The sequence below is a fragment of the Quercus suber genome, unplaced genomic scaffold, assembly GCF_002906115.3.
Source record: "Quercus suber isolate HL8 unplaced genomic scaffold, Cork oak 2.0 scaffold_406, whole genome shotgun sequence".
Lineage (NCBI taxonomy): Eukaryota > Viridiplantae > Streptophyta > Magnoliopsida > Fagales > Fagaceae > Quercus > Quercus suber.
Genome location: NW_027069857.1, coordinates 466339 through 485012, shown reverse-complemented (window position 1 = coordinate 485012; position 18674 = coordinate 466339). Strand labels below are relative to the sequence as shown.

The following is an 18674-nucleotide window of genomic DNA, read 5'->3' as shown; positions in this document are numbered from 1 at the left end:
AAACTTCTTGATCAATCAACCCCAAGTAGGGGGAGGCATAACATGGAATTCTGGGAGAGAATTTATTCCAACATGTAGCTTTGTAATCTTCTTTGATTGGATAAGGTCTTCGATATCATGCTAGAGACGAATGCATTTACTGGCATGGTGACCTTTGTTTTCATGGTACCCACAATACTTATTGGCAAAGTAAGTTGGAGAAGAGATATTTGGAGCATACCTACCAAGATCCAATGGCTTCATAATTCCTTTCCTTGATAAATCCTCGAATGCCTTCGACAAAGGCATACCCAGTTGGGTTAGCTCTCTTTGTCCATTGCGAGCATGAACAATTGTAACATCATTTGGCTTGCCTTTGCAAGGGCTACTTGTCCTAAATTCCTTTGGGTACCTTAGCTTCCTTTTCCCTTCATCATACTTGTCAAAGATAAGATCTTGAACTACTTTCCCTAATTGTTCATGCTTGGTATGGATACTCTCAAGATGACATAACCTCTCAAGGATAGGAGCAGTCATCCTTACAACAATTTCCTCCACTTGCTTCAAGATATCTTGGTCACTTGATGTCATTTGGTCAACAGAAGCAAGCTCAGTTCTTATGAGGCGATTATTAGAGGTTCGAGACCAAAAGGGTTGTGCAAGATTCTTTTTAGGAGCAATGGTGAGTCATCTACGAGAGAATTATCCTATGAGAGACATTTCATTAAGATTACCAACAATAAATTTTACATTCAATTCGCACTTAACCATGCCCCTATGGGATCACAAAGTTAGACAAGACCTACCGAAAAAAAAAAAAAAAAAGAAACTAGAAGACATAACAATGGAGACACTAAAAGATGACAAACCCTAACAAGACATGAGCCTAATGCTAGACAAGCTAGAATGGACCTAGAGCCCAAGACAAATGACAAGATAAGGTAACAACCCTATATGACACGACATAGGCCTAAGGCCTTAAAATGAAAATAAGGAAAGCTCAAAATTTAGACAAAACGAAAGATGGGCCTACGGCCCCTAGACACGGCAAGGATGAACCTAAGGCCCCTAGACAAGACAAAGGTGGGCTTAATGCCCCTAGACAAAAAGATGGGCCTAAGGCCCAAGACGAGATGAGGATGGGCTTAATGCCCCTAGACAAAACGAGGATAGGCCTAAGGCTCAAAACAAGAAAAATGATGGGCCTATAGCCCAAGACAAGATAAAGACGGGCCTTGTCGATGCCTTGCTGCGGTTGATCACCCTACATGGCTACGCTTGCACTAAAAGATGAGCTTGGGTGCTATGAAAGAAGGGTAGACCTCTAGTGTGTGACTGAAATGAGTCCATTTTAACCTATTATTACCAAAGGTAAGTGAAGTCAGCACCAATCATTGGATTTTTTCTAAGGTGTGATTGGTCACCTAACTCTATTTGATTTTATTACTAGTCCTAAGCTAAGAAAAATGGTCGTTTTTCCTAATCTAATACGAATGGTAAAAGATATTGATTCTTGAGTTCAGAAGTTTAGTTATGTGTAGGGAAGGTGTTAGGAACCCCACAATGCCTATCCGGAGACAGCCCTTTGTTTTGGTAAAATCTTAATTTTCGGATATTAGCAATTAAAAGCAAGCTAGTGGAATTAGCTTTCGAGGCTTTAAAGAATTGGGCTTTGAGGTTTGATTTTGGAAAGGGATGTGGCCTTTATCGAGCTTAGCCAGCACATTTAGAATTGTTGCCAAATTTCCATAACGAAAATCTGGCAGCAATTTGCCTTATTTTCGTGGCGGAAATTCGACATCATTTTGCCTTAGGTGCATCGTAATACATGAAAAACTATTCTCACCAAGCTTTCACTGTGAGAATATGGCAAGAAAGATGCCCTATTTTCACGGCAAAAATCTGGCATAATTTCAGGTTGTTGCACTATACCGCACTAGCGGGGTTTCGAACTTATGTATACGGCATGCGTTAGTATGTTCATACTAAGGTAATTCAAGGCTCACAAGAGCATTAACACATATTGACGTGTGTCACATACACAGGGAAATCAATGTCACTAGTTGACATGAATTCAAGCAATCACACTGCAACAATAATGCACACAATGTAGCATGAATATGCATCTATGGCAGTCACCTTGAATGCATACCCACACTCCAAGGTCAAGAGCACCCATGATCGCGAGGGAGGTACCCTCCTAACCACATGAGTCCATCTTACAAAGTGCATGACCATCTTAAAACAAGCATATATATATATATATAGGAATCTACGACAATCACCTTGAATGCATACCTACATTCCAAGGTCAAGAGCACCCACAATCACGACGAGGGCACCCTCTAGCCACATGAGTCCATCATACAAAGTGCATGACCATCTTAAAACAGGCATATATATATATATATATATATCGAGCATACATAATGCAAGCACACAGAGTAGGAAAATAAACTAGACATTGCCAATGTCCCAAAGGTATAGCCTAAGTAAGGTACAAGAAATGTAAAGATTAGACATTGCCAAATCCTAAGAATGTAGCCCAAATAAGATACAAGGAAAGAAAGCCTTAGTCTAGAAAGCTATAGACATGGTTCTAAAGAAAATGCTAAGAGAGAGTAAGAGAGAGAAAACCACATTAGGGGGGGGGGGGGCAAAGCCTTATAGTCTACTGATCATTGCCCTTTCTGGGTTTGCTCCCTTTGCTTGCATTTTTTCCTTTTTTAGCTTGCACTTTAGAAGTTGTGCCCTCACTCCAAACATATACATGCAATAATAAAAATAATAAAACACAAAGCCAGCAAACAAGCAAAAGAGATAGCAAAGAAACAAAGAAGGCACTAGGCAAACACACAAGACACGCAAACAAGGAAAGAAAGCACACAAAGGGGCAAACAAGCATGTTACTAAACAAACAAGCAAAAAAGGGTGTCCTAGAAGGACAAATGTAGGTTTGGATTTGGTGTCCATAGTTCCATTAGATTGGAGTATGGACAATACATGTGCCATCAAGTAAAGTCCCTAAAAGGGACACGGGATTTCGTGAACAAAGACAGGTGTGAACTCACATGAACTCATAGGTAAGAACCAAGCATGATGACACAAACAAGCACATAGAGACACAGGCATAAAGACATAAACAAAAAAAAAAACAAAAAAACAAAAAAAACTACAACAACAACACAATGAAAGCCAAAAAAGATGGCACAAAGCAAGCACAAAGAAAGCCAAGCATGTTATCACACAAAGGGGAGAGTTAAAAATGTTACAAGGCACATACAAAACTAACATGAGAAACCCTAACATGCAAAGCTAAACAAAATAGAGAAAAGCAAGACAATATCACGAAGATGTACTCTCACACGGGTTTACATCCAACCAAGCCACAAAGGGGAAAGGATGCAACCAAACAAACAAAAAGGCATCAAAGGTGCAAACACATAAACCCACAGAGGCAGGACAAACAAGAACATGGAAAAGACCTAGATCTAAGCATGCAAGCATGGATCCAAACACAAAAGCATGGAAACGAGGCAAACAAAGCACAAACATGCAAAAAAGAACTAATCCAAACCTTTCATTGAAACTTGGGTGTATGGATGTAGGCTTAGACCACTAGATCTAGATCTACACCCTACCCAAAAGCCAAACAAAAGAAAAAGGCATAAACAAGATGGTATAAAGTTATAAAAATAATAGGCATAACATCCAAACAAAGCTTTAAGCACATAAACATGGCAAAGATCACAAAAAAGAAATTTGGACATATCCTAGCCCAAGAAGGCTAGGCCAACAACATAAAAGCAATAAAACATGTTAAGAAAACAAGTAGACATGCAAGGAAAGTAATAAAACATGTTAGGAAGCAAGATAAAGCAAAAACATGCTAAAAAAAAAGGGAAGCAATAAAAACCCATAAAATTAAATGGGTGTAGATTGTAGCTAAAAAGCTACACCTACACCTCTAAACCTCGAATCTAAGGTAGATGGACCAAGGAGAAGGAAATGAGAGCAAGAACACCACCTCTTGATTAATAGAAAAAGTGAGAAATCAAAAAAAAAAAAAAATTATGTGTGTTTTGGAGAGAATTTAGAGAGAAAGAGAGAGAGAGAATCTACCCAAAAAAATGCTCCAAAATGCCCAATTTTAGGAAAAAAAAAAAAAAAAAAAAAAAAAAAAGGGGGTCTAGGGTTATTTATAATGATTTTGTGACATCAACAACCTTGTCCTTTCTTGGTTCTACCTTCTATTGCTTATTTGAAGGCCTTCCCAAACTCCAATTGAGTTGATCTTGGTATCCTTGGAAAGGTATAGATGTCTAGTTTCCAGAACACTTAACAATTTGAAAATCCAATGGTTGGATCAAAAGTAATGGTCTTAGGAAGAGAGCTGATGCACCCAATACGGTTTGATATCTCAACTGTTTTAACTCTGATTTTGACCCATTAATATCATTGGAAAGGGAATTAAATGATACTCGAAATGGCATCGATTCCAACCCACTGTAATGGTCAAATAAAAATTAGGTTTTTGGGTGATCCCAAGAGTCAACCTTCTTTATCTAACATCTCAATTGCAATGAGAAGTGTTGGATAAAGAACGTGATTCCACATTTTGTTGCCCCCAAATTGCATGCGAAAAACTGCACTTTTTATGGGTCAAAACCGGTCTTACCTTGATAATGCTGAGCTATTGCTAAGGATTTGAAATTTTTTCTTGGATTTGGCACCTTGGCACTGAGTAAAAACTCCCTTTTTTTTAGCTGGTCAGCCAATCAATGTTAGCTTGATATGGTTTGAGGTGCTCCTCCTTAGTTTTCCACACCCTTTGTGCTTGGGATATGATTGGAGCTAAATCTCCATATACCTCCACCTTCTTAACTCCAATGATTAGTAAGGCCTATATTCCAAAGATGCAAGCCTTATACTCGGTCACATTGTTGGTAGCGATGAATCTCAACTTGATAGATAAAGGGATGTGAGACCCATCAAGGGCTAAAAGCAAGATGCCTACCCTATACCCATTGTAAGGTTGAAATTTATCAACCATCTTGTTGGCTTTATTCCGTGCCAATTTGCTTGTAATTTAAGCACTTAGTAACCCTGTATTTAGGTGGGATCATTGTAAGGGTAGTATGTGAGAAGATGTGAAGAAAAGCTCAAGTACGTGCAAGAAGGCAGAGTTTCGTGGCTAGGAATCGCGGCTAACTCACGGCTTACAAGCCGTCAAATGCTGGCATGTGAGATGCACACAGAGAAGCTGAAGGGTCACGCCAGCTGTCGCACTACAGGACAAAAGTTCCAAGCAAGCCAGGCCGTTACGTCGTGACTTGAACTCGCGACTTGGACAAGCCGCGAAGTCAAGCTGCCAATCAACCCTGTTTGGCAAAAACTAACTCTTCGTATTCCAAACACACACCATTATATATGGACCCTTATACCCACTAAATTAATAGAGCTTCTAGAGAGAATTTTTGTGAGAGAAACCCTAGAGAAAAACAAGATTGCCTCATCCCCAATCTTTACCTTAGAGGCTCTTCAAATTTCTCTACTCTCTTCCTCTCCATTGTCACATCCTTGAGAAGCCATTGATCAAATCTTTATCTCACCACACCCACGTCTGTGAGAAGGTTCATTTGGTGCTAAGGGAAGCAGTTTGAAAGGAACCAATATACATTAGTTGATGCTATGATATAGTAGCGGAATCCAGGAAGCTAAAGAAGAAATAGGTTCGGTGTAACCTCGTTGGAGCAAGAAGCTTGGAGGGCTTAGGTACTTGGGTAGATTAGGCTTGGAGGGTCTTCTGCTGTTCATGTATCCCAACTACATTCTTTAATGGATTATTTATCGCTTGGAGGGCAGCGGAGAGGTTTTACGCCGAAGACTTCGGTTTCCTCTTCGATAACACATCGTGTGTTGTCCGTGTGTTTGCATCTTTCCTTCTTTTATCTTTGCCTTATATTTACTGCTGTGGATGTGTTTATATTTGGCGTAGATTGTTTATCAATTCTGTTGTAAGCTTGTTATCATGTTCCACACATTAACTGTTTGATATAAAGGTTGAATTGATAATTTTGTAATTGGGGGTCCAAACGTTCAAAGGTGTTTTACACGTTTTTTGAACTTTCACCCATGTTGATTAGAGGACCTATCAAAGTACACCTTCCAAATTTCTTCTATGTCAACTGCTAGAATGTCTTCATCTGGGAAATCATCATTTAAGTCCTTTCCTTCAATAGGGAGATAAATACAAAATTTTGTGATAGCTCACCCTTTGATTGCCTTATTAGGGACATAGTTGAGATCAAATTTGGCCCAAAGTATGAGCCATATTGATAACCTTCCAATGAGAAAGGGATTTTCAAATAAATACTTGAAGGATTTCATGCTCACCACCACTTGGACCTAATATGCCAATAAGATGTGTTGTGTCAACTTCTGAACAGCCTAAACTAAGGCATAGCAAGATCTCTCAATGTCGGTGTATCTTACCTCATAATCTTTCAACTTCTTGCTTAAATAGTAGATTGCGTGTTCATTCTTGGTCTCGTCCTCTTGTGCCAAATACTACCTAGAGTGTCATCCAAAACCGACAAATACAAGAGTAGGGGCTTTCCAAGCTGTGGGGGATCCAAAATAGGTGGGTTAGTTAGGTATCCTTTGATGGTCTCAAAGGCTTTTTGGCATTCATCATTCCACGCTTTGGGTTGTCCTTTCATAAGAAATTTAAAGATGGGTTCACATGTTAAGGTCAACCTGGCTATGAAGTGATTAATGTGCTAGAGCCTTCCTAGGAATCCTTTTATCTCCTTTTCATTCCTCAGTGAAGGCATCTCTAGAATGGCCTTAACCTTTCCTAGGTTAACTTCTATACCTCGATTGCTTAGAAAGGTACACTTATGTGGGTTCAACCTTAGCTGATACTTCCTAACTTGCTCAAAGAATTTCTACAAGTTGATAGGGTGTCCTTCCCTAGTATCAAATTTCACAATCATGTTTTCCACATATACCTTAACCTCCTTGTGCATTATGTCATACAACAAGGCAATCGCCATCCTTTGATATGTTGCCCCTGCATTCTTGAGTCCAAATGGCATTATGGTGTAACAATTATTGCCCCACTCAGTTACAAATGTGGTTTTAGTGGTATCCTATGGTGCCATTTTAATCTGGTTATAACCTGAAAATACATCCATGAAAGACATTAATGCACTACCTATTGTGTTATCCACTAGAACATTGATGTGAGATAGAGGTAAATCATCTTTAGGACACGCCTTGTTTAGATCTTGAAAATCTATGCACATCCTTATCTTGCCATCCTTCTTAGGATTTGGAACCACATTAGCCACCCAATCTGTCTGTTGTACAGGTTTGATGAAACCTGCAATTAATTGCGGCTTCATCCTACAGAGCCTTTGCTTGACAGACCTAATATCGGGGAGCTTAAGAGTACGCAGTGCCTTTTAGAAAGAAGCAAAGGATTCACCACCTAGTTATAAGTACAAGAACCAAAACATGACCCTATAAAGGTCTTTCTACCAAACAAGGTCTAGAGTTAGGATAAAGGATGGGAAAAGGTTAGGCACCCCAAGCTTGCCCAGTCGTAGCTAGCCTTCATATATTGTTGTTTGATTTGAATAGAAGGTAGATTTATCTTAGAAGTTTAAAAGTGTGGATTTGCATCTAGGTGTAGTCTATGGGTCATGTGAGACAAGATATGGAAAGCGATGTAGACGTGAGCATGAAAGCAAAGGGATAGTTGTGGAAAAGAAACTAATTCATGGTAATGAACTCAAAGGGGCAAAGCATGGCATGGAAGACAACATGATAAGACAAACAAGTGTCTACATGTGTATACCCAATCATGCATGTACATGGGTACGTGCATATGGGTACCAAACAAAGTTGCCAATCTTACTCCAAAAGATGTTGAAGTCTTATGAGAAAAGATTATTAATTGAAGTGGAATCTTCATTACTTGATGTGTGTTTTCCCTTTATTATACTTGAGTTGTCTTGATTTGACATTAAAGGCCTTGTGGCTTTTAAGGCTTAACAAGGATTTAATTGATTAAGGTTTGATTAACTTCTAATGTCACCAATTAAGTTCAAATCAATTACCTTAATCGTATTAAAGCATCCTTTGAAACACTTTCCTTATATTTGAATAGCTAATTAAACTCATATGAATTGAATACTAAGTAGCTATTGACTTTAAGTTTAGAAAGTATTTAAGTCTTTTATATTTGAAATGTTTTTCTTATTTATCTCTAAGACTTTTAGTTGCCTTATTGAGTTTGAATCAAAATTAAAGATTAGATGAGAGAGAAGAAAGAAAGTCTATTATGGTTTAGAGATGGAAAAGGAAAGAAAAAAAAAATGTTTTTGGTATTTTAATATTAATGTCAAACAAGAAAGGAAATAAAGACAAACAGAATATACACATTAAAGATGAATAAAAACAGATAAGAAAAGATAATAAAACATGGCATTAAAGACAAAATGAAACAAAAAGGTAAGAAATCTAATTGAGCTCAAATTGGTGTACGTCATAAAAAGGGCGTGTACGCACTTAAGACTCAAAGCTGATTTCCAGAAAACAACCAAAACAAGAGCCCTAGCCACATGAAAAGTGTGTATACCAAGATATCAACGTATACGTGTTTTATCCTATGCGTACACATCTCGAGGCAGATTAGGGTTCTTACATGTTCTTAACACAAACAGAAGAAATGAACAAAATTAAAGACATAATGTGAAAAACATACATGCAAAACACCATATTAAAGCTTAAAAAGGGCAAAAACATAATAGAAACAAGAATCAAGGAGGATAAGTTGAGTAACTTGATTAGGGTTTGCTAAAAGGCCCTAAGTAGTATGATTGCAAGCTTGAACCAAACTAGAATTCGAATATGGGTGAGAAATAGACTACCTTCAAATAAAAAAGGATCAGAAGATCAATCTAATGCTCAGCCCCTTTTTCCCTTCTAGCCTTAAAACTATAGGTTTAGGTCTTATCTAGGATTTTTGGCAGTCTCGATAAGGTTTAATTTTCTAACCCTTTTAATGTTGGAAATTGGGGTATTTATAGGGGAATGGATAGCTAGGGTTTGATGACACATTTGGGCACCCAGTTGATCAAGCTGGTTGCCCTAAAATCTCATCAAAATGGAAATGAAGTGATTTTAGGCTTTCTATCCAAAAAGTATGTACGTTGCAGATTGGGTGCGAATGCACTCATTGAGTCATTGTAAGTCTAGGCCAAATTAGGTGAAAAATGGCTTTGGGCTTTGGGCTTCCAACATATTTTTCATATTTGGGCTCGAGCTTGGCCTTGTCATCCTCATTGGGTTCCACACACGATGCTAATCATTTTAGTAGCAATTTGATTTCCGTAATTGGGATAGAAGAGCTTGGATAGAGGTTGGAACGAACTGGGGTGTCTACACAAAGAATTTCCATTTTATAAAAAAATGTAAAGGCCTCATTCTTGATGGCCTGGTTTTCCTTGAAAAAGCTCTTGGACTTTTGGCAATGTCCTCCGTAAGGTTGGAAACCCTTAGGGTTCGAATTTGATCTAGTGCACAAGCAACTTGGTTGCTCTTCCCTAGGGGTTGGTTGTAAATGTTGTGCAAGCAGAACGGAAAAAACTTGGAGTAGAGCACAACTTTCCAATGCAAGCAAAAAGGCAAAACCTACAAATGAAAACCATACACTTTCCTTTCAACTCACTTTTGAAAACAATCCTAATAAGGATATCCTATCCTAAGCTTGGATGTTCACTCGGCTTAGCTCTACTTAATCCTCACTGGGAAAGTTTGACTACTCTAAGCCAACTATATGAGACATGGTCAATAGGTTTTTCCAATCCTATCCCTAGAGGGACCTCAATCATCTAATCCTTCCCTTCATAGAAGTTGTGGGATAGAGCGAATCAAGGGGGGGCCTTTTTAGTAACTCCTGTCCTCACCATGGACCCAGAAGTACCTACAATTCGACATCCAGTAGCTATCTAAGGTATGCGAGTTAGGCATTGGCCTTAAGCACTAGGTCCAGGTTCAACCCAATACAAGTGGTATGCTAAGCATTTTGAAATGAAAGGGGAAAGACTTCCAACTAGCATATAAAATCTTACTACCCTAGGTTTGCACATGTGAAGGAAAGTTGTAAAGCATGCATACAAAAGCAGGAAAGCTTACATATATACAACAAGCACAAAAATACCTCAAAGCCATTTCTTAAAAGGATTTTTGAAAATATAAATTTGATATTTGAAAATAGTTTACTAAAGATATAGTGAAACCATTTTCGAAAAGAAAGCCTTGAAAATTAATGTCAATTTCAATATTTTGAAAGCAAATGACCAAAGATTAAGAGCAAACCAAAAGCTCTAAAGGCTAAACTCTCTAAGTATCTCTAGTGGAGTCATCAGCCTGTCGATACCTCGCAACAATCGACTACCTTGTGTGGCAATGCTACCACGCCTTCCCAAAGGGCAATGCACAAGTTCGGGTGTTGTGAAGAGAGTAAAAAAAGGGAACCTCCGGTGTGTGTGACTGAATTGAGTCATTGTTAATCGATTATTACCAAAGGTAGTGAAGTTGCCACCAATCATTGGGTTTTTCTAAGGTGTGATTGGTCATTTGGCTCTATTTTATTTTATTACCAGTCCTAGACTAAGAAAAATTTTGTTTTTCCTAATCCAAATGGATGATAAAAAATCTTGATTCTTGAGTTCAAATGTTTGGTTAATTGTGGGGAAGGTGTTAGGCATCCCATAAAGCTTGTCCAGAGACAGTCCTTTGTTTTGGTAAATTCTTAATTTTCGGTCATTGGCAGTTAAAAAGAAGCTATATGCTTTCAGGGCTTTAAAAGGATTGGGCTTTAAGGTTTGATTTGGAAAAGAGGTATGGCCTTTATCGATGTTTCGCTAGTACATTTGGAATTGTTGCCAAACTTCCATGACAAAAATCCAGCAGCATTTTGCCTTATTTTCATGATGGCAATCCGGTAGCATTTTAAGTTAGGTGTGTCATAGCATACAAAAAACTATTCTCACCAAGCTTTCTCTATGAGAATATGGCAAAAAGATGCCACATTTTCACGATGAAAATCTGGTAGAGTTTCGCGTTTGATGTGTATGTATAATGTTCATCCTAAGGCAAGCTGGGGCTCATCAAGGTTTAAACACATGATGCGTGTCACATACACGGGGAAACCAATGTCACTAGCTAACATGGATAGGGACAATCACATGCAGTAGGTCATGCATACAATGTAGCATGAATATGCATCAAATCAACCTGTGATTACAAGGAAATCTCTCTCTATTTCCTTGTTGGAATTCAAGAGACATGAAATCAACCTAACTTCCCCATGGTAACACTTGAAATAGAAGCCCGAGGTAGCGCTATCTTGACAATTTTTTATCCAATTGATGTCATGTTCGGTAAGGTTAAGCCAAAGCCTCTTACTGAGCTCGACAACACTATTTACCACCCTGAATATGTTTAGGGTACATTGGTTAGGACATATCTTAAAATGTCTAAGAAAGTTGGTGAGGAGTTTACTTATTAGGATCCTAACCACACCTTCTATGAAAGAAAATTAGGAGATGATTACGGTTTCGATCCCCCTCCTAACATCTACGTCATCCTCTTGACAAAAGCTTACCCTGACATTATCAAGGATCACATAGGCCCTTGTAAATGCAGCTAACCTCTCAGAGTTGTCAACTAGGGACCTAAATTTACCTATTTTTCTACTAAGAGCGAGGGAAAACAAGAACATATTGGAAAAATGTAAAAAATCAGAGAGGAAACTTACCTAGACAAAGAAAAACTCGAGCTAGGCACCTTGGAAAAGTTGCACTCTCTCAAAAACAATTGAGCTCTCTAAAAAACGAGTAGAAGGGAAGAAGAAATGGAAATCCAGAAACTGGCCTAGGTTCTCTTTATATAGATATGGGATGAGTGAGAAAAAAGGCCATGACTCTAGGATTCCTACACCCCACCAAATCTAACCATCCATTTGAACACATGTAGCTCATCAAGGCTAGGGGTGAAGGGTCGTGTCTTGGGCATTTATTGCAAAGCTACGTCATGTCCCATGAATGGCAGTTAATGATGATCCCCTACCTCAAGCCACGATTCCCATTCCATCATAAATGAAGAGAAGATCGTGAAGGGCTATTATGGAAGGTGGGAACATAGCCACCCTGTGGACTTCAGGCTGATGAAGAAATGCCGAAAGGACACTCCCGTAACAAGAACTAGGCCTAAATCTTAATATCGAAAAGCCCAAGCCCGAGAGATGATAGTTGATCTGGACATGAAGGTAATCCGAGGAACACCCTACTAAGAAAATATCTACAAATTTACCGAGAACACAACTTCAATCCCCATTCCTGAGGAACACAAATGAGACAACATAGAGCCCAACATAACATTCAACTTTGCATTAATTAAGTGTTCCTACCTAATGTCAGACTCAATAAATGATAAATTACTAGCCTGAACAGTAGAGACCCCCCAAAAGTCTCCCTTCATGATCAAAAGATAGTAGGAGAGGTGTTTAATGGGACAAGCATCTCCTTTGATCTAGCTAAGTGAATCACAGCTGGAAAGTAGAAATGAGGGGAGGATAAAAGGAGAAGATAGCCAACAAGGGATGGGATCCATAAAAAATTAAGAAAGAAGAGCAAGAGAGAGAGAGAGAATTAGAATCTGTATCCATTGGTTAACACTTTGTACCTTAGGAAGTTGTTTTTTCTCAATCAAAGAGTCTTATTCCACCATCTCTGTTCTTCAATTGTTTGTCTAATCTTCCCATTGTGGGCTTTTTACCCTTTCTTAGAAATTAATTGTGTTTTTCAAAGGCTTTCTCAGCAGTTCTTGAATCTTTTTTACACCCACAAAAGAGATATTAGATATTGAGATAGAGGAAATTCAAACATTTATTTTTTTGTTCTAAATCACATTCCAAGGTCATATTTACAATGACTTGACCTCATGTCTCTTCAAGATAGATTGGATTTTTTTGCTTGGAGATGGAAAAGTGGTTGGTGAAAAATGTTAGGAGGATTAAAAAAAAAATGTGAAAAAAAGAAATTATAGTTTTCCACCATGTATGTTCAATCGAGAGAATGCAAAAGTAGGAGTTTTGAAAATAAATATAAATGTTACTTGGTTTAGTTGGTAAAAAAAAAATTTGAGAGGATGAAAAGGTCATTTGTACAAATTTACTATTATGCCCCTATACTATAGTACATATGAGGTAATTTGACACATTATAAAAGTGACATCACAATTATTACGTTATTTTAACTTCTTTCCATCTATTATTTTTAAATAACAAAAAGTAATGTGATAAATTAAGTTGATTAAAATTAAATATTTGCTAAAAAAAACAAACAAGCTTCTTTCTCTGTCTTTTAATTTTTAAATAACAAAAAAATAATGTGATAAATTAAGTTGATTAAAATGAAATATGTATTTTGAAAAAAAAATAAACAAATGTGTGGATTGTTCATGGCTACTTGACTATGGAAGGTAAGGGGAAAAAATGGAATAGGACAAAGAGATGAGTTGCTAAGAGCCTCGTAACTCAATTAGTTGGCATCTCTTAATGTTCTCAATTAAGACATTCAAGGTTCTTTAAGGGGGTGGGGTTGATAGTTTAATAAGTTTTTTTTTTTTTTTAAAAGAGAGGAAGAAGAAGAAAAAGAAGAAAAAAGAGAGGTGAGTTAGTGGGATTGGAATGTGGAAAATCCTCCCCTTTTCTTCCCCAATTCAGGAAGATTTATTTTTGGTGGGCTCAAGTGGAAAACATCCATTCCACTCTTTTCCACCCCATTTTCCATCACAAACCAAATGATGCAAAATTTGGATTTTCTCTGCAATTTTCTCCATTTTCTCCATCTCCTCAATTTTCTCCCCAACCAAAAGGATGCTAGTTTGGTTTTCAATGACCATCTAATGCCACATAGAATCTTAAATTACGCTGTAGTGCTTGATTTACATTCAGGTGAGATGTGTAAAAGGTATTTCTTTTTGATACATCAAAGTTAAAGGATCTGAATCTAGATATCTCCGTTGGAAACATCAAGAAATGTTAATGATGCTACAGGGCTCTTTACTTATAAGAGGTATTTCTTCTTTTTGTTTTAATATCCTAGTCACATGCTAGGTTGCAATAAAAGCAAAACACAACCAATTATGTGATGAGGAATTCACTATAAATTTATAATAGTAATTTACAACAAAGTAATTCTTGTATGGTCCCAGACATAACGAGAGATGGGAGCATTGCATATGCTTAAATTCCACTTTAAGTGTGTAGAAAATCACCTTAAAGCCATATCAAGATGTCTCTTGATTCGTTTCATGAAACTGGAATGGCCAGTGTATACTGAAAATACTGATTTAGTCTCTCAAGGCTAGTACGACCCCCCTATCAACTAAAAGATTTTATGAAATTGCCTTATAACAAATTCTAGAATGTGGGAAGAATTAATATATATCCAGTGGATGACACTTACAATATGGGAAAACAAATGGCATCGTGAATGTGCAGCATTCAAGAATCATATCTGAACCTTTTTTTTTAATTAGACATATCAGAACATTTGGTTTTTGTCTATGAGAGATGTGAGGTATGTGCTGCATAGGGGAAGTTATGATATTTCTTCTCAATGCATGATTCACGAATTACGCAAAAGAAAGTCTTTGCCTGTTTCCCTAGAGCTTGCTGGTGGTAAGACACTTGACCATAAGGTAGGGGGAGCCAAGGCCACAATAAAGTATCCCTTTCTACAAGTAACCTTCTTATTTTGGCCCAATGAAATGATCATAGATCAAGCTCTGCATAAGGCTCTTTCAACTTAGCAACTAGCAAGCCATTTAAACAACCACTAACCCTAAGTTCATAAAAAATTTCAACAATTTCCATAAACTAACACAAACACAAATCCCCAGATTTTTCTTGTCACTCATATCCATTCCTATGGTCTTTCACACTCTCTAATCTTAGTTTCAATTCAATCCCAAGGTCTTTGGGATCTCAGAAAGTCACAATTGCTGTAAATGACTATAGCAACAGCTTGTCATCATGAAAGCATAGCGAAGTTTCTCAGTTATTAAATGAGATCAATTTCCTAACAAACAATGTATTAAATCATCATTCAAAACACAATGTTGAAACTCATATTCGGCATGCTAAAACAATTTAAGTAAACATATTTGTATTGAAGTATTGCTGGCAAAAAGCATGTTAGTGCAAAAGATCATGCATACAATGTCAACCCCAAAATGCCCGAAATTCCTCATTTCTAAAATATACATTGCTTTCAAAATATCACACACATTAGCCCTAGTAAACAAACACAAACGCAAGGCTTAAAACACCCATACATTGCAAAATGTAAAATCTTTATATTCATTAGTAGCAAATGTTGAAGCATATACCCGATAACAAACTCAAAGTGCCCATAAACATCAATAATCAAACATACATTTACCGCTCTAAGACGAAGTAACCGTTGTAGATTGAAGAGAAACATTATTGAGCCGCTCCAGAGCCAAAATAAGCGCTTGTGTACCCAAATTCCCTTCCCCATGAGCCTTAAGTGAGAGATAAAGCTGGTGAGCCAAAGCCAACCCAGGTAAAGCCAGACCCATATTCTGACACTCCTTCAAACAAATCCCCAAATCCTTCACAAAGTGATTTACATAAAACCCAGGCTCAAAATCCCTCTTCAAAATCCTATTCCCGTACAAATCCAAAGACTTCGACCCAGCCGCACCACTCGATATCGCGTCAAGAAACAAACCCACATCAAGACCAGCCTTGTGAGCATAAACCATACCTTCCACCAATCCTACCATAGTGGAAGCAATCGTTATCTGATTCGCTAGTTTCGCGAATTGACCTTTTCCAGTGGCACCCATGTAATTAACTTTACCAAGGAGGGCAAAAAGTGGACTCAAACGTTTCACCACCGACTCGTCCCCTCCGGCGAATATCGCCAACCTTCCGTTTTTAGCCCCGAGATCGCCGCCGGATACTGGTGCGTCGATGGAGAAGCAGTCTTTGGAGGAAGCGGCGGCGGATATCTCGGCGGCGAGGGAGGGTTCGGAGGTGGTCATGTCGACGAGTATGCCACCGTGGCGGAGGCCGGAGAGGGCACCGGAGGTAGGGTCGAGTAAGACGGAGCGGACGTCGGAGGGGTAGCCGACGATTGAGAAGACGACGTCGGATTGGGCAGCGAGGTGGTGAGGGGATTGAGCTAAGTGGGCCCCCATTTCGAGAAGGGGCTGGGCTTTGGAGAGGGTGCGGTTGAAGACGGTGAGGGTGTAGCCGGCTTTGATGAGGTGGGAGCACATGGATCGGCCCATGACGCCGGTTCCGATCCAGCCCACACGGGTGTTGGATGGGCTAATGAGCTCTGTGGTGTTGGCCATGGAGCGAGAGATGAAGGTGAGGCAGGGAAAGGAGAGAATGGTAGTGGGGAGGGAGCGGAGTAAAAGACGAGGTACTGCCATTTCTTTTCTTTTGTGTGTATATATATACAATATGGTGTTGTCTTCTGATTGTGCACTACTCGTAATTTTCGTTTAATTTGTGGACGAGGATTCTCTCAGATCTAGAATCTTTTCACGCCTTTTGTAATAACGTTATAAACATAAATTATTTTGGAAGAAATTATTATTGGATCTCAATCCTTTGAACAATTTAATTTCAAACTTTTTAATTGTGTCAATTTAGTCATTAATTTTTCAGTATCGTGTCAATATAATTCATATTGTTATCTCTTGAATAGAAAAATTAGACATGACAAACAATTTAAATAAAAAAATAAAAAATAAAAATTTATTGCCACGTCAACTAACACTTGGACGAACATGTCAGCATAAATTTATTTTTTATGAAATGTCAACATATTTTAAAAAAATAAAAAAAACAACAACAACAACAACAACAATAGATAAGTGAAAGGGTAACTTTTAGATCAAAATCCCTAACTCACATCTATCAACAAAAGAAAGTCCCTTTCCTCAAAAATATATACATCCCTAAGTCACTATTTCAGATTTCTTCATATTTTGGTCTTCTAGAGAGAAAGCTGAGGCATTACGGTGGCCAGAGATTATGCCAAAGGTGACGCTTGAGTGCTTGACAATGAAGACTAGAGCTGAAGGCTGACGGAGTTGCCAATCTGCCGATAATATCTCTCTCTCTCTCTCTCTCTCTTGGTATTATCTTCCTCTCAAGTTTTTATCTCTTATTTGTTTGGAACGGACCAAAACGTGAAGGGTTGGTATTGACTTTTGTTGTAGTTCTAGGCAAATTTATGTTTTTGTCTTCTTGTTCGATCGCTTTTGGTGTAGTTATATCAAAAGCTTTAGAAACATATTTGAAAACATGTTAAGAAAAAAATAACTTGCAACAATCAGACCTAGATGTCATAAAATATGAAGTGTCGTAATATGGCAAAATATTCTAGCAATTTCCATTCAATTTAGTCCATAGGCATTTTTACTAATTAAGAGAGAGAGAGAGAGAGAGAGAGAGAGAGAGAACTAGTGCCGCTAGAAGAGAGAGCCACTACTAGAAGGAGAAAGAAGGTATTGTTGGAAGGAAGAAGAAGGCATCGCCGGAAGGATAAGGCGCCGCCATCCTCACATAGTGATTTTGGATTTTAGGGAGAAAGTGTTTTAGATGGGTTCTGCCCTCGTTTATCAAACTAAAAATATTTCATTTGAGTTTTTTTTTTTCTTTAAACTGATGTGGTTCTATCAAAGATTTGATTTGGGAAAAAAAAAAAAAAAAAAAAAAAAAAAAAAAAGTTTGACATGTGGCTAATGATGTAGCAATTTTATTTATTTTTTTAATTTAGGCCGTTTGACATTTCAAACTTTTCCATCTAAGAGATAACAGCAAGGACTAGGTTGACACAACATTGAAAGGTTATGGACCAATTTCATACAATTGAAAGGTTAGAGACTAAATTGAAATATGGTGTAAAGAATATGGACCAAATACGTAATTTACTCATTATTTTTCAAATTTTTTACAAATTGCTAACATGGTATGTTATACATAAACTTTTTAAAATACTAAAATACACCTCAAATTAAAAGAACTAAAAATTTTAATACAAGGTTTTTGGAAAAGAAAAAAAATAAATCTAAAAAATCCTTCACAGTTTGTCTTCCACCTCCCAACCTCCCCTCTCCTTGGAAATAGAATCAACATCCCTGAAACTACTAATTGCTTAAATGAGAATTTAGATATAACTAATTGCTTACGAGCTTGATTTGAATGGATTTTTTTTTTTCTCCTTCTGAAGCCCTTATTATTCTTGGGATAATTTCACAATGAGTAAGCAATTTGATTATAGATTTTGGTAGTTTTAGAGAAGGGAAACAAATTTTGGGTTTTGTTGATTCCAAATTTCAGATTTTTTTTTTTTTAATAGAAAATCTAGGTAGAGTCACTAAGAATTTAGATATAACTTATAAAAATGGTAAGACCACAGCTTTTGCCACAACTTCCTCATTGGTATGTTGTAAGTAGTGGAGTAAAAGTGTTAAGTCCATATAGGTCCACAACTCCACCACTCACAACCTGCCACATGAGCAAGTTATGACAAAAATTGTGGTCTTAGGATTACTTATAACTTATGAGT

General features: G+C 37.7%; 1 protein-coding gene across 1 annotated transcript; it reads right to left on the bottom strand.

Moving 5' to 3' along the window:
• Window positions 1-15397: 15397 nt before the first annotated feature.
• On the bottom strand, window positions 15398-16628 carry LOC112036184 (probable 3-hydroxyisobutyrate dehydrogenase-like 1, mitochondrial). Its single transcript, XM_024068991.2, has one exon. It carries the CDS (start codon window positions 16525-16527, stop codon window positions 15508-15510), a length of 1020 nt encoding a protein of 339 aa, XP_023924759.2. The 5' UTR covers window positions 16528-16628; the 3' UTR covers window positions 15398-15507.
• Window positions 16629-18674: the final 2046 nt, after the last annotated feature.

Excerpts from the sequence above, each read along its gene's own strand:
- LOC112036184 (XM_024068991.2), bottom strand. The coding sequence starts at position 16,527 with ATGGCAGTACCTCGTCTTTTACTCCGCTCCCTCCCCACTACCATTCTC.